The sequence below is a fragment of the Cimex lectularius genome, unplaced genomic scaffold, assembly GCF_000648675.2.
Source record: "Cimex lectularius strain Harlan isolate CLEC.00 unplaced genomic scaffold, Clec_2.1 scaffold350, whole genome shotgun sequence".
NCBI lineage: Eukaryota > Metazoa > Arthropoda > Insecta > Hemiptera > Cimicidae > Cimex > Cimex lectularius.
Window position 1 is genome coordinate 54,921 of NW_019392929.1, and position 12,595 is coordinate 67,515.

At 30.3% G+C, this 12,595-nt stretch overlaps 1 protein-coding gene across 1 annotated transcript in view; it reads right to left on the reverse strand.

Annotated features, from left to right (window-relative positions):
• Positions 1-12,595, reverse strand: part of LOC106674241 (phospholipase B1, membrane-associated-like) — a 44,016-nt gene that overhangs the window by 3,659 nt on the left and 27,762 nt on the right. The window contains exons 4-6 of the mRNA XM_014406859.2: positions 4,379-4,605; positions 234-393; positions 31-176 (exon numbers count right to left, since the gene is read on the reverse strand). Coding sequence (XP_014262345.1) covers positions 31-176; positions 234-393; positions 4,379-4,605 — 533 coding nt within the window. The remainder of the gene's footprint in view (positions 1-30; positions 177-233; positions 394-4,378; positions 4,606-12,595) is intronic.

Sequence of the window (12,595 nt, forward strand, 5' to 3'; positions counted from 1 at the left end):
AAATGAACTCGTTTTCTTTTAAACACTTACCAATTTTTGCTCTTGGATTTGGTACTGCCTTGTCACTTTGGTTATAGAGGACATGACGTCCCCGGAACGGTGGAAGCAAGAACAGAACAACCTATGGAGCATTCTGCACATGAAGGATCTCTTGATTCTCACGCTCGCCGATACGTCTGAAAATATCATTATTAAAATATTTACTAAGAAACAAAAACAATTAATCATCTCACCTATGACAGGTACAAGGTTGACTATAGCCCTGGGCATGTTGTCCTGAAGGTAGTCCAACGCCCTCATCAACTTGTTGGCATGAGCTCTCGGACTGTAATCTTCTTTGTTATAGCACTGGGCAGAGCATATATCATTTGCTCCAAAAAACATTGTCACCAACTAGAAAACATACTTTTACATAAATTTCTTATCTAGAGTCTTCTGTGAAAAGCGAAGACTCGATTACATAAATTTGTTTTCTTTTTTTACAAGCATGATTACTGATAATGTGTGGTGATTAGTGACCGTTAATCGATAATTATTCAGAAATCGTGAGATGCGGACTGGTGTGATGTAGGTTTCAGAAAAACATTTTCTTTATTGTGCCAACGTTTCGATCTTTATTGAGATCATCTTCAGGGCTCAAAGTGTTTGTCTTCTGTGTAATTGTGCCATTCTTGCGTGTCGTGTTGAGAGTTTCCTCACAAGAATGGCACAATTACACAGAAGACAAACACTTTGAGCCCTGAAGATGATCTCAATAAAGATCGAAACGTTGGCACAATAAAGAAAATGTTTTTCTGAAACCTACATCACACCAGACCGCATCTCACGATTTCTGAATAATTACTGATAATCTATGAATTAAGGAACACGAAATATTTCATAAATTGCAACATTATCATTATTGATTACTCATAAATTTTTATGAGGACGATATTTTACAAAAGTGGTTGTAATGATTATGTATGTAATACCTCCATAAACGTATAATTAAATTGTCCTACAACCTTTTCCACACAAGTGGGTATATAATTTTTCTATCAGCATAAATTAAATCAATAAATTGAAACTCCTTGTTCTTAACAAAGTCTTCAATAGCATTAACAGGCGCGAAATAAAAAAAATGATAAAACTTGGAAATAATATAGACTCAACAAGATTGCTATAAATATAAGCATACATCTCAAAAAATAAATAAAAAATAAACACAAATTAAATTTGTTTTACAGAGGTTAGAAATCATGTTTGAAATGGATGGATTTTCAACAACAAACAAAAATTCAGTCTAATTTTCATATTTATTTTATAAAATGCAATTTGGCTGCCTACTGGATCGACTAGCTTCTTTTCCTGCTTTTTAAAAACAGGTTTTATTTACTGACTTTATTCATAAGTATTTCACACAGCCTTCACCTTTTTGAAATACGTCAGAACTATATGAATAATTTAATGCATATTTTCCAAACAAAAGATTTCAAATTCCGATCAATTCGTCTATGTTTTACCTATTCATTCGTTAACGAACGAACACACTCACGCAAAAAGACGCAAAACGCCCAGTTTTCGCTTTTTGGATTCTCCTAATTTCGAGTTTACATTTGGTTTCTTTTTGTAATAAACTGTTTATTCTTCCTAGGTCAGCCGAACAGAACGAATAATATTCATAAAATATTGGTAACTATGAAAAACGCAAAATGGGGCAAAACATTCAATTTTGACTATTTGGGATTTTCTATTTTCAGGACTTTGTAAATTTGTTAATCGTTTCTTTTCGTTATAAACTGATTATTCGTCATAGTCTAGACGAACAGGACGTATAACATTTGTAAAATAGAAGCAACTGTGGAAAATGGCAAAATTGGGCAAAACGCTCAGTTTTGGCTTTTTCGCATTTTCTAATTCCAGGACTTTGTAAATTTGTTAATCATTTCTATTTATTAAAAAATTTTTATTTAGCTTAGTCCAGACGAACAGAACGTCTAATATCAATGAAATATAGATAACTGTGGAAAATGCCTAAATGGGACAGACACTCAATTTTGGCTTTTTCGCATTTCCTAATTTCCGGACTTTGTAAATTTGTTAATCGATTCTTCTTGTTAAAATCTTTTTATTCAGCCGAATCCAGACGAACAAACGTATAATATTAATAAAATATCGGTAACTGTGGAAAATGGCAAAATGGGGCAAAACATTCAGTTTGGCTATTTGGGATTTTCTAATGTGAACACTTTTAAACTTTTAATTGTTTCTTTTTGTTATAAACTTCATAATTCATCCTAGTCCAGACGAACATGGGGTATAATATTCATAAAATATTGAAAACTGCGGAAAATGGGACAAAACGCTCAATTTTTGCTTTTTCGCATTTTCTAATTTCAGAATTTCTTAATCACTTTCTCGCTCCTTCTCATTATATATTTTCGTACCTACTCCTGGCTCTCTCCTCTCTACCTTCTCTTTTTCACTTTTTTCTATACTGCCATGCCTTTCTTTACCACACACTCCTTCAAACTTTATTGGTTCTCGTCCTATATTTTTAACCGAACGATGTGCATAAAGTCATTTAAAAATAAATATTCATCTTCGGGTAACTATAAACCATGGAGTGCCACAAGGAACAAATCTGTCAGCTACAATATTCGTTTTTTATGGCAATAAAATTAACAGTGCCGTATATGTATGTTATCATGGAATGTTCACCGACGATCTTAACATTTAAGTTTAAAGTTAGATAATATAAATGAAACTATTATTAAAGTTAACCAGAATCTCTACTACCTATAAATGAATGGGCACAAAAATCATGGTTTAGTGATTGATCCTAGTAAATACTGTTGTAGATTGTTGGGCATCCGCAAAAATTGGATTATATGAATACCGATCCAATAATATTAGAGAATGACATAATAACATTTGAAAATGCACTAAAGATACTAGGTGTCTTAATAGAAGATAAACCCAATTGGGTAAAAAAACTAGACTTGTTGTTAGTAAAATCTATTCACTTTTGACTACACTAGTAATGTGTTTGTTAGAAAGAAAATAATTAATTCACTCATAACACCTCATTTGCGATACAGTGCACTTATAATGTCTGATTTGTCTGATAAAAACAAACGTGATATACAAACAGCACAAAATGCACGTGTAAGATATCTATTAAAACTAAAGTACGATAGTATTATATGTGATAAATATAGGAGGATAAATATATTAACATATGATAAATTACAAAAAATGACCATAATATCAACAATGCTTAAAATTATACACTCTAACGACGCCAGGACGTGATATCTTTCAAAATCGATAAAAAGCGAAATTACTCTGAAATGGTTGAGAATCGGACCATGGTCAATATGAACTTTTTTGTTCATTTTAGGGTCAAGAATCTACTGGTGAAGTTTGTAGCACGAGTAGCAAGTCACTCTCAAACATTAGCAATCCTTGAACCACCATTTTTTCTCTTTTTGTCATCAACATCTTGGTCTCACAACCACTAAATAAGAAAATGACGAGTGCGTTGGAAGCGTTATTAAATCAGGTAGTTTTCCTCAAATTTGCTGCCTTCTGAGACTAAAATTAGAAACTCTGGATTACTTTATACACTTTCCGATTTACACAATTTTCCACTCTTTTTGTAGTTCTGGCTGAAATAAAACACAAAAAATTAGCCCAAACATTTTGCCACCGTCATCTTCTTATTGAAAAATTAACGGGAATTTCAACGGTGCTATTAGATTTTCAGAGAAATGTTTAGATTAAAAGATATCACGATTTTCCGACGCCAGGACGTGATATCTTTCAAAATCGATAAAAAGCGAAATTACTCTGAAATGGTTGAGAATCGGACCATGGTCAATATGAACTTTTTTGTTCATTTTAGGGTCAAGAATCTACTGGTGAAGTTTGTAGCACGAGTAGCAAGTCACCCTGTATATATATATATATATATCTTTCCCTGTCATATTTATTCTTCATCATCTGTTCCTCTGAATTCAATATTCAAGCTCTCTCTCTCTTTCTCCCTCTGTCTGACCCTCTCTCTTTCTCTCTCACTTTCTCTCTGCCTCTCTCTCACTCTCTCTCTCTCTCTCTCTCTCTATAAAAAAATTGTTAAATGTGTTAAAACCTGCCTAAAGAGTATAAAACACACTTCACAACACCAAGATTTAATAATGTAGAATATAAAAGTATTAATGATATATCAGTTAATTCAAATCTGAATTGCTGTAGGCTTCAAAAGAGACACACAATTATTTTCAACTTTTTTGTGGAAATCTATTGATATTTAGATCAATTCGACCATATAACGCAATTTCCAAGCTTTCAAATGACTCAATCGAGTTTTCACTAAAGGAAAAAAAGATACACTTACTTTCCAGGACTTTTCGTAGTCCACGCCGCGCGTGTTCCTCATCTTCAGGACTAGATTTTTTGCTTGCATCAGAGCGTCTTGGTCCGCTGAGACTGGAAAAGCGACGTTCAGTGCTGTCGTCGGGGTGAGGAAGGGTTCCTTTCCGACAGAGAAACCTTTTATTTTGGGGTTAAACACTTTCAGGATGTTGGGAAGGGTCAGAAAATTTCTCCAGTCGCCGTCTCCCCCTGGAACAAAAATCAAAAACACTGGAGTTTACATGGAGTTATGAGTTTATTATAGTTATATTTTATATATTACATATTATAGTTACTTCTCGCCCAAACAAAATTATTATTATACAAAGAATGTTTGAGTTTACAAAAATGTCATGAGCGGCACTCGAGCCCCCGACCTCCGTGGTACTGATCCAGCTGGCGTGGGTTCGAGTCCCGCTCGTGACACTAATTTTTCAACTCGACCATGTTTTACATAATAATTAAAGTAGTTACTTTGGTATAGGACCAACTAAAAACTAAAAGATTTATTAATACTTAAATTATTATATTTATTTTTAAAATAATAATTGTTTACAACAATCTTTCAGGGATTCATTATGCAAAATTTATAAAAGTAATGCTTTATTATCAAACAGTATTAACCGTAATTAGACTTAAAATAAGATCAATAATGTCTGTGTCTACTTCATTTTTAAAAATTGCATTTCTTCTGTATTTCAGAATGTCTGTTTCATCTTTAGGTCTGCAGAGCGATGAAGCTGTATTTGGATCATCCTGATCTGCCTCTCCATGATGATTTTTGGCGTTTCATGATTGTCAAAGGGAAATTTATGTTATTTTATCGGACTCGTATGTGCCACGCTAGCGGTTCTGGGTTCGACTCCCGGCATAATCCAATGCTTTTTAACCCTTTGTTGAACCGTTGCCTCAGGGCAATTCCAAATTTAGTAAATTGGCTTCAGCTTAGAAAATCCAACGAATTTAGGGCGGGTGCAGTGTTGTTCCTTCCGTGTTTCATCCCGTGTATTGGCAATACTGATTTTTTTGGCGCCAAACTTAAAACTCCATCTTGGAATCATCTCTCTCCTAACTGGTCTTTTATCGATTTTTATATATGCCAAACATAAATTTTTCATATGCAGTTTTTAGTTTAACCCTTCATTGCCCAAAGTTGCTTCAGATCCATGACAACTTGTGTTGTTCTTCATTGTTTCTGCCCGTGTATTATCTAGACTGATTTATTTGGCGCGATATAAACTCTCATTCACTAAACTTCGTGATCTTTTCAACAAAATGACTAAATATTTTAATTAATTATGCTTTTTATCTAAGGTTGGAGAAGCTCAAGTGACTAGGGCAGCGGTGTATTGAGCCGAAGGTCGTGGGTTCGAATCCAGCTTGTGACACTAGCTTTTTCATCTCAACCAAGACCTTAAATAAAAAGTATAATTAATTAAAATTATTAATACGGTAATAACTAATACATAAATACAAATACATAAATACATCTATGAATCAAAATTAACAAAGTTCGTCTTGCTGTAAGATATTCCAGTCATAAAGGGTTAGGGATAAAAAAGGGAGAATCCATGTTTTTCTCATAGACGTCACAGGCTCCCATGTAGGAAAACCAAGTGATTAGTATGTATATATGCCAGATGGAATCACAACAAACCACACCAAAATACTTTATGAAATTAAACTCTTTATAATTCTCCCAGGCGATGCCAGGTAATTCAGCTTGTCAATAATAAAAGCTAGTGAAAACTTAAAACAAATATGGCAGAGCAAGATGATCAGAAAAGACCAAAATTGCACGCCTCGCTGACCTAATGATGAAATCCCTCAATTAAAAATTATCATAAATCAAATTTCTTACAAATTATAATGTTTATTTTGTTAAAACATAATGTTTTGTAAGAGATAATTATAATTTGTACGTTGTGTCTAGGGAGAAAGTGCTGTTTGAGCGGGAAGACTGGTTCATACTTAGGTTCAGAGAGTGCAGCATTAACTTGACCCAAGTAAAACTAAAACGTATATTCCAAAGTAAAACATTGAGGGTAGTATTATAGTTATTTACTGCTAGGTAATAACTATTCATTAATATAAACATTTATCAATGGAATGAACTTATAGAAGATTATTAAGCAAATTAAGCAGACTTAGCTATAGGCAAGTTTTTTTTCTATTGGTTAATAAACAACAATAAAAATCTTAAAATATTTAATCTTATAAGACGCTTTTTTAGAACGATATTTGGGGAATTTACACCCATCATCAGCATATATTTTTTTCATTATATATAGTTTCTTTTAAAAGATGTATGACGATTTTACATCTGTCATTTAAGTTCATAATATAAAATTGAATTAATATTTAAAAAAGGAAAGATCACTTTCTGACAAGCCACAATCACTATGCTAATACTATAAAACTTACATTAGAAACGTACAAAAAAATTAATAGAATAAAATATCGATATAACTATTTAAAAAAAATATAAATGAAAAACATCACTTGTTGGCACACTAATAAACTTACTAAGGCAGATTATTAAACACACTGTTTTTTTGTTTTTTATTAAAAAAAAAAAAAAAATCTAATATATAGAGCCCTTACTTTCTAAAAGCATGGGAAATATGTTTTTTTACATACTCGCTTTAAAAGGATACTCCTCTAATATTATAAAAGAATGGTCGTATAGAAATATTCAAAATATAAATAAAATTAAAAATAATATAAAAACAAAAAGCTCGTAAAATATTAATAACATTCGGGACTCAGATACTAAGACATGAAAAAACGAGATGATATCGTATTTTTCAGTTCAATTAATTTTTTTTCAATCAATTTAATAATCTTTTTTTTTAATTTAATAATCACCTCAACTAATTTAATTATTGTTCCTTTCGGGATGTTGTAGTCGGGGAGAAAATTAATACAAACTAGTAGTTGCGAAGAACTTTAATTAAATTTAATTGAATGCAACGATTATTAAATTGGTTGAAAAAATTATTAATTTGATTTAAAAACGCTACGTTTTTATTTTTTGATTAAATACATTTACATTTTAAACATTTAAATAAAGGTTATCGCAAATACTAGGTCGTCTTTATTTTCAACCCTGACTATAAAATCCTGAAATGGACGATTAATAAATTAGTTGAGAGGATTATTAAATTGAATGAGGCTGAGAAAGAGAATAAATTTATACAATGTACAATATTTCATAAAAAATAAAAATATAGCGTTTTTCAGTCAAAATAATAATAATTAATAAAAAAGTATCATTTTCAAATATTTTTTAAAATTTAAATAAAAGATTTTGCAAGTACTAGATAGTATTTATTATTGGCCCTGACTATAAAATTCCGAAAGAAAGGATTATTAAATTGAATGAGGCTGAGAAAGAGAATAAATTTATACAATGTACAATATTTCATAAAAATATAGCGTTTTTCAGTCAAATTAATAATAAAATAATAATAATTAATAATAAAAGTCATTTTCAAATATTTTTTAAAAATTTAAATAAAATATTTCGCAAGTACTAGATTGTATTTATTTTTTATCTTGACTGTAAAATCCCGAAAGAAACGATTATTAAATTTGTTGAGAGGATTATTAAATTGAATGAGGCTGAGAAAGAGAATAAATTTATACAATGTACAATTATTTCATAAAAAATATAAATATAGTGTTTTTCAGTCAAATTAATAATAACATAATAATAATTAATAATAAAAGTATCATTTTCAAATATTTTTTTTTTAATTAAAAAAAATATTTCTCAAGTACTAGATCGTATTTATTTTTGATCCTGACTATAAAATCCCGAAAGAAACGATTATTAAATTAGATGAGACGATTATTAATTTGACTGAAAAATGCCATATTATTTTTTTGGGAGCATATACTATTATTTTATTTTGAGATTTAAAACCAAATTTTATGTGATCAACTCCATATATTTCGTTGTCACGTCAAAAGTTCGTATCTTTTTTGAGATATATTGTTAATATAATTAAGTGAAGATAATGTTTTAATGTTATTATAGCATTTTTCGGTCAAATTAATAACTTTTCAACCAATGTAACAATCGACTCAGTCAATTTAATTTAATTAATTGTTTTCGCAACTACTAGCTACAATTTAAGAAACGATTATTAAAAAAATATTAATTTGACTGAAAAATGCTATAATACTATTCAAAAATGAATTTTTTTAACTTACTTAAATTAACAATGTATCATAAAAGAGTCAGAACTTTTAAAACATATAGAGTTGATCACATAAAATTAGACTTTAAACTTGCAGCTAAAATAATAGTACATAACTCCCATAAAAGAAACTGGCTTTTTAAGTCAAATTAATAATTTTTCAACCAATTTAATAATCGACTTATTCAATTTAATTTAATTAAATGTTTTTGCAATTAAGCTTCTATTTAAGAGACGATTATTAAATTGATTCAGAATAAAATTAATTTGACTGAGAAATGCCATAATAATATTAACAAATTAATTCTCTTCACTTACTTACATTAGCAATTTATCATGAAAAGTCAGAACTTTTAAAACATATGGATTGATTACATAAAATTAGGCTTTAAAGCTCAAAATAAGATAAATAGTATGTAACCCCCATAAAAGATACTGTGGCTATTTCAGACAAATTAATAATTTTTTCAACCAATTTAATAATCGTTTCATTCAATTTAATAATCGTCCTTTTCGAAATTTTATAGTCAGGGGAGAAAATAAATACAAGCTACTACTTGCAAAATCTTTTATTTAAATTTAAAAAAATTAAAATTATTTCATTAAAAAATATGTGAAAATAATACTTTTAATATCAATTAATGGAGTGGCAGTGTTGCGGCAGCCATTGGCAGCTTTAAAAGGACTTCCAATGGTGCAGTCGGTGCCCGAAATGGAGTTGACATTTCAGCTTATTATTTCAATTAAGTTGTTAGCTCCGTTGGCTATAGCTAACAGGGTCTTCGAAGCTGATTCATTTAATTAAAAAATATAAACATTTGAAAAAGGACAACCGGTAACTCACTCTTTCGCAAATTTTTACGTGAGCTGTGTACTCGATGGGCTTTCATTATGTTACGCATTTACAGTTATGGAAAATGCCAGGATCCATAAAACTGCTGATGCTAAAGAGATTGTGGAATCGTTTTCTCGTACGATTACTTTCCTGCCGCCCTACTCGACTCTGAACCCTGTAGAGTATTCGTTCTCCAAAATTAAGACCGCTGCGAGGACCCTGTTCGCTGAAGCCTAAGGTACTCACAACTTAAGTGAAATAAGCTGCAGTATCAATTTTGTTTCGGGCACCGACTGCACCAATTACGAAATGGATTCCTTTTGAAGCTGTCAACGAAACGCGCAGGACAGCCACTCCATTAGTTGGTGTTAAAATTATCATTTTTCAAGCATTTTTATTTTTTGATATAATTATTTTAATTTTTTAAATTTAAATAAAGACTTTTGAAAGTATTAATTTGTACTGATTTTCTCCCCTAATTATAACATCTCGAAAAGGATGATTATTAAATTAATATTTATGAAAGGTATTAGTAGAGATAAAAAAGTCAGTGTCACGAGCGGGATCGAACCCACCATCTTCGGCTAGATACGCCGTTGCTCTGCCAATTGAGCTATCATGACTTCGATCCACTCGGACACTAACTTCTCATCTCAACCCCACCTTTTGAATTTTCCCTTAACTTACTTATACTAAAAAAGTCTGAACTTTTAAAAAATATGGAGTTGATAACATAAAACTTGGTTTGAACCCTCAAAATAAAGCAAATTGTAAGAAAATATACTATGACATTTTTCAAAAATTAATCATTTTTTCCACTAATTAAATAATCGTTTCATTCATTTTAATAATAGTTTCAAACCGATTCATTAGATTTAAAAATCGTCCCTTTCGAGATTTTATAATCGGGGTAGAAAATCAGTACAAGCTAGTAGTTGCAAAAACTTTAATTTAATTAAATTGAATGATTTGCTTATTAAATTCGTTGAAAAATAGTTAATTTGACTGAAAAATGCTATAATAACATTAAAAATTTCTCGTCACTTACTTATTTTAACAATATACCTTAAAAAGTCAAAACTTTTAAAACATATGGAGTTGATCACATAAAATTTGGTTGGTCCTCAAATTAAAACAAATTGTAAGAAAAGATACTATGACATTTTTCAGTCACATTAATAATTTTTTAAGGGATGATTATTAAATTTGTTTTGACGATTATTAAATTGAATGAAACGATTTTTAAATTGGTTGAAAAAATAATTAATTGGTCTGAAAAACGCGATAGAAAGAAAAATAAAACAATTACGTATATGTATCGATGAAACAAAAAACACGAGTAACCGGTTAAAGAACATAGCACATTTATATGAAATAAATAAAAAATGTCACAGGCCTTTCTCAATATATAAACTACTCAAAATATACACCAAAATTAAAAAAACCAAAGCAGACTGGATTTTGAACAAAATCCTTTTAGAAGAGAAACTTAGAATGCATAGAATGCACAAAAAATAGTGAATAATTTTTAAATAAAAAACTGATTAAAATAAATCTCTATTCACAAAAAAACAAAAACATTCATAAAAAATATTTCAAAATAATTTCTAAATTAAAAAATACACACAAATCCAACAAAATGTTTAAATTTTGGCGCAAACTTAAAATAGTTTTAAGACTTCTAAAAAACATCCTTAGTGTAAAATAAAAATTTTAAAAAATCTAAAAGGCTAAAATTATTTAAAAAAAAATGTATATTTAAAAAAGGTATAAATACACACTTACAAAAATGAAAATCATTTAACGTAACGCACATTTAAAAAATCCTTCCATCTTGTCATGGTACTTGTCCGCAAGTAAACCCGTTTTTTAAATATTACGTAAAAATAAAATACATTTTATATAAATAAACTTAAAAGAAAGATGGGAAATGGTCATATATCTTTCAAAAGAAACTATATATAATGAAAAAATTACAGATATTATAATCTGGTGTTCCCCAAGGCTAGCATCTAGCATCAGCACCTACATTAACAGCCTCTCCGACTCCATCTAGTGTTGTAGCTATCTAGTAAAAGGAATGGTAAAGTTCATGACAAAAATTCTGGCAAAGTAATTTGAGAAGATTTATATGTCATTAATAACGGTTCCAATCTGATCGTTGGTAGGGATTGGTTTCACATTTTTGGCCTGGATCTTGTTTTCAGAAATAAGGTCGCTCTTCCTCGAGATATTTCACAATATCCGGAAGTATTTTCTACTAAATTGGGTTGCTATAATATAAAAAATAAAAAAATTAAACACCGCCTATATCACCTGATTTATAAACCTGTTTAGACCTCGTCCAATACCGTTCCCAATTAGAAACAAAGTTCGAGAAGGATTGTATAGGCTGGTAAACGATCGCCAGTTGGTACCGGTAGAATGTGCTAATTGGGCATTACCTATTTTTCCAATACTTAAATCTAACGGCACTAAAATTTATGGGGATCACAATCATTAAATGAACATTTTCTTTATGCCAACGTTTCGATCTTTATTGTGATCATCTTCAGGGCTCAAAGTGTTTGTTTTCTGGGTAATTGTGCCATTCTTGCGTGTCGTGTTGAGAGTGAAGTTTGCAGTAAACTAGAATTATCAGAGGCGTACCAACAATTAGACTTGGATGAGGCTTGCAGTAAACTAGTAGTACGTCGCACAAGGTGTTGTTTACGTACCGAAGGGTACCTTACGTAGTATCCCCAGCCCCTAGAATATTTATTAGAAAAATGGAACAATTATTACTAGATGTGCACGGGTCATTGGGGGCATTCTTCTCATTTAAAGTGAGAAAAATAAGGATGAAATCATCACATACTATCAATAAAATTATTTTTAAATTGGAGTAATGAATTTTTAAGTGGAACACTGGGTAACGGAGGTAAAAAATGAATGCAAAAATTAAAAATACAATTTAAAAAACATTTTTAGCCTACTTTATTGAATGAATTTCTATTTTTTTTATGGTGATAATTTCACAAAAATGGTGATATTTTCAAAAGCTTCCACCGATCCAAAGGAAACTTTTCACCGGCTTACAAACAAATACAATACACATAATGGCACAAACCAGGTCTCTGTGAATAAATGAGAACCGGAAATTTAAAAATAATTTTATTGG